Below are 2,347 nucleotides of genomic sequence, written 5' to 3' on the forward strand. Positions count from 1 at the left end.
GCGTGTGCCATCGCTGCCCAGTTTCTTTTTTTCTTTTTTTTTAGTATTCATGTGCATTGGCGTCTTTTTTGCATGAGGGTTTTGAGTACCGTGGAACTGGAGTTACAGACAGTGTGAGCTGCCATGTGGGTTCTGAGAATTGAACTAGGTCCTCTGAAAGAGTAACTAGTGCTCTTAACCACTGAGCCATCATTCCAGCCCCAAGACTTATTCTTTATACTGTAATTTTCCTCCCCATGGTCAGTGTGATTAAAGTTTAATTACATTCAACCATCTTTTGGTTTCATTGATTTTTCTTTTAGAACTCTTCCACTTCCAGTTTCTCCATCTCCCCAGTGTCTGTCTCTACTCTATGTTCTGATAGAGATGAAGCGCTCGTGGCCGTAATTTATAGTTCCCAGCGACCAATATGGTGCTCATATGTTAATCTCAAATTAATGAGGAAGTAGCATCTTTCACAAAGCATTTTTTTTAATTTCTTTTCTATTGGATTATTTGTCTTCTCTTTGGGCTGTGGGGGTTCTTTGTACCTCAGGCTAGCCATGAACTCTCTGTACAGCCTAGGGATAACCTTGAACTCGCTCTCCTGCCCCGTCTGCCTCCTAAGCACTAGGATTACAGGATGCCCTGCCATGCCCAGTGTTATGTGGAGCTGGGGACTGAAGGCAGCACCACAGGTGTGGGCAAGCCATAGCTCAACCTCCTGCATTTCAGCCTTGTAAAGATATCTCATGTTATTTGTTACTTTCTGAAAGTTTCCTAAAAACAGAATAGTTGTGTTTAGGGAACTTGAGAAAATGCTTCTTAGTTGAGCTTCTCAATTTAAAACCCATCAACTGCTGTGGCAATCTGGGCATCACAATTTAAAACCCATCAACTGCTGTGGCAATCTGGGCATCACAACAGAGGCCCTGTCTGTGCTCTCCAACTCAGAGCTGCAAAATGATTTAGAAAAATGTAAATGTTAGAAATTATTTGGGCGGGGGCATGCTGGGAAGGGAGTTGGAAGGGGAAGCTGCGATCAGAATTACTAAAAAAGAGAAAAAGGAAATTATTGTGACTTAAATTATCCTCTTTTAAAAGACTATTTGTAAAATAGGCCATTTTTAATTTTAGACGATTATGGAAAGATGTAACAGATTCTCTGAGGGAATCTGAAATTGACAAGGCCACAGAGCACAAACGTGCCTTGGAAGAACGGCAGAGAACTGAAGAAAGACATCGGACTGAAACAGGCACACCCTGGAAAACCAAGTATTTTATTAAAGAGGTATGTTCTCTGTGCATTCCTGCGGGACTCTGGCTTCCCTGTTTATTGTTGAGTCGCTAGCTGCTGCACAGCTTTATGTTCAAAGTAGTCCATCTAGGGGCTGGGAGATGGCCAAGCAGTAAAGCCCTCGCTGTATAAGTGGGAGAACCTGAATTCAGATCCCCGGAACTCACACAAAGGGCTCTAATTCAGTGCTGGGGAGGCAGAGACATAGTGAATCAGAGAGCTCCAGCCTCAGTGAGAGACCCTGCCTCAAAAAATAAAACTAGCCAGCCAGCAAGGTGGCTCATGGGTAAGGCGCTTGCCACCAAGCCCAGTGATCTGAATCTGATCGCTAGGATCTACATGGTAGAAGAAGAGACCTGTCTCCTCCAAGCTGACCTCCACACATATACACAAAATTAATTAAGTAATTAAATGTAATTTTTAAAGTGTAAAAAATGAGAATGCCTGAGGAAGATATCCACTTTTGAAATCTAGCCCCACCCTCATGTACGTAGCACACACACATGCACATGCATACACACTCACGCACGGTCTAGCTTAATGGGGAACTTTCTCATGTACTTTCCACAGTTTGATCAAGTAATATAGCTTTCCTAGAGATCAGATAAAATATATTTGGAGACTAAAATGGGCCACAAATTAAATGCTAACCTAGTTCAGTAGCAGGAAGAGTAGGGTAAGTTGACAATCCTTTACGTCACATCCTCAGCTCTGTTCAGTTCCAGCATCGCGTTTTAACGAAGACAAGAAATTTCATAGCCAGTGGGGGTTGCAAAGTGGTTAATGTAGGGTGTTTAGCATAGAGAAGGAAAATCAAAGGTGTTTTATAAGTTTCTTCACAGTAAATGGGGCTTGCGACATAGAAATTTTTATCAGGGACTAGAAGAATATCTTAGCTGTATAGTATTTGTTTGGCATTTTGAAAACTCTGGGTTTGGTCACCAGAACCAAAAGTTAAGTACTTAGCTAGCGCCCAAATTACCACCAAGCAAGTCTTGGAAATAACATCAGAAGATACTGTATAACAATCAAAAACACAAGGCCAGGCGGTGGTGGCGCACGCCTTTAATC

The 2,347-nt window shown here is 42.3% G+C and overlaps 1 protein-coding gene across 1 annotated transcript in view; it reads left to right on the top strand.

The window, feature by feature from the left end:
- The window catches only part of Osbpl11 (oxysterol binding protein like 11), a 61,056-nt gene that overhangs the window by 52,530 nt on the left and 6,179 nt on the right, over positions 1-2,347 (top strand). Inside the window, exon 11 of the mRNA XM_026787514.1 lies at positions 1,117-1,270. Coding sequence (XP_026643315.1) covers positions 1,117-1,270 — 154 coding nt within the window. The remainder of the gene's footprint in view (positions 1-1,116; positions 1,271-2,347) is intronic.

This window comes from Microtus ochrogaster, chromosome 2, assembly GCF_000317375.1.
Source record: "Microtus ochrogaster isolate Prairie Vole_2 chromosome 2, MicOch1.0, whole genome shotgun sequence".
NCBI classification, from domain to species: domain Eukaryota; kingdom Metazoa; phylum Chordata; class Mammalia; order Rodentia; family Cricetidae; genus Microtus; species Microtus ochrogaster.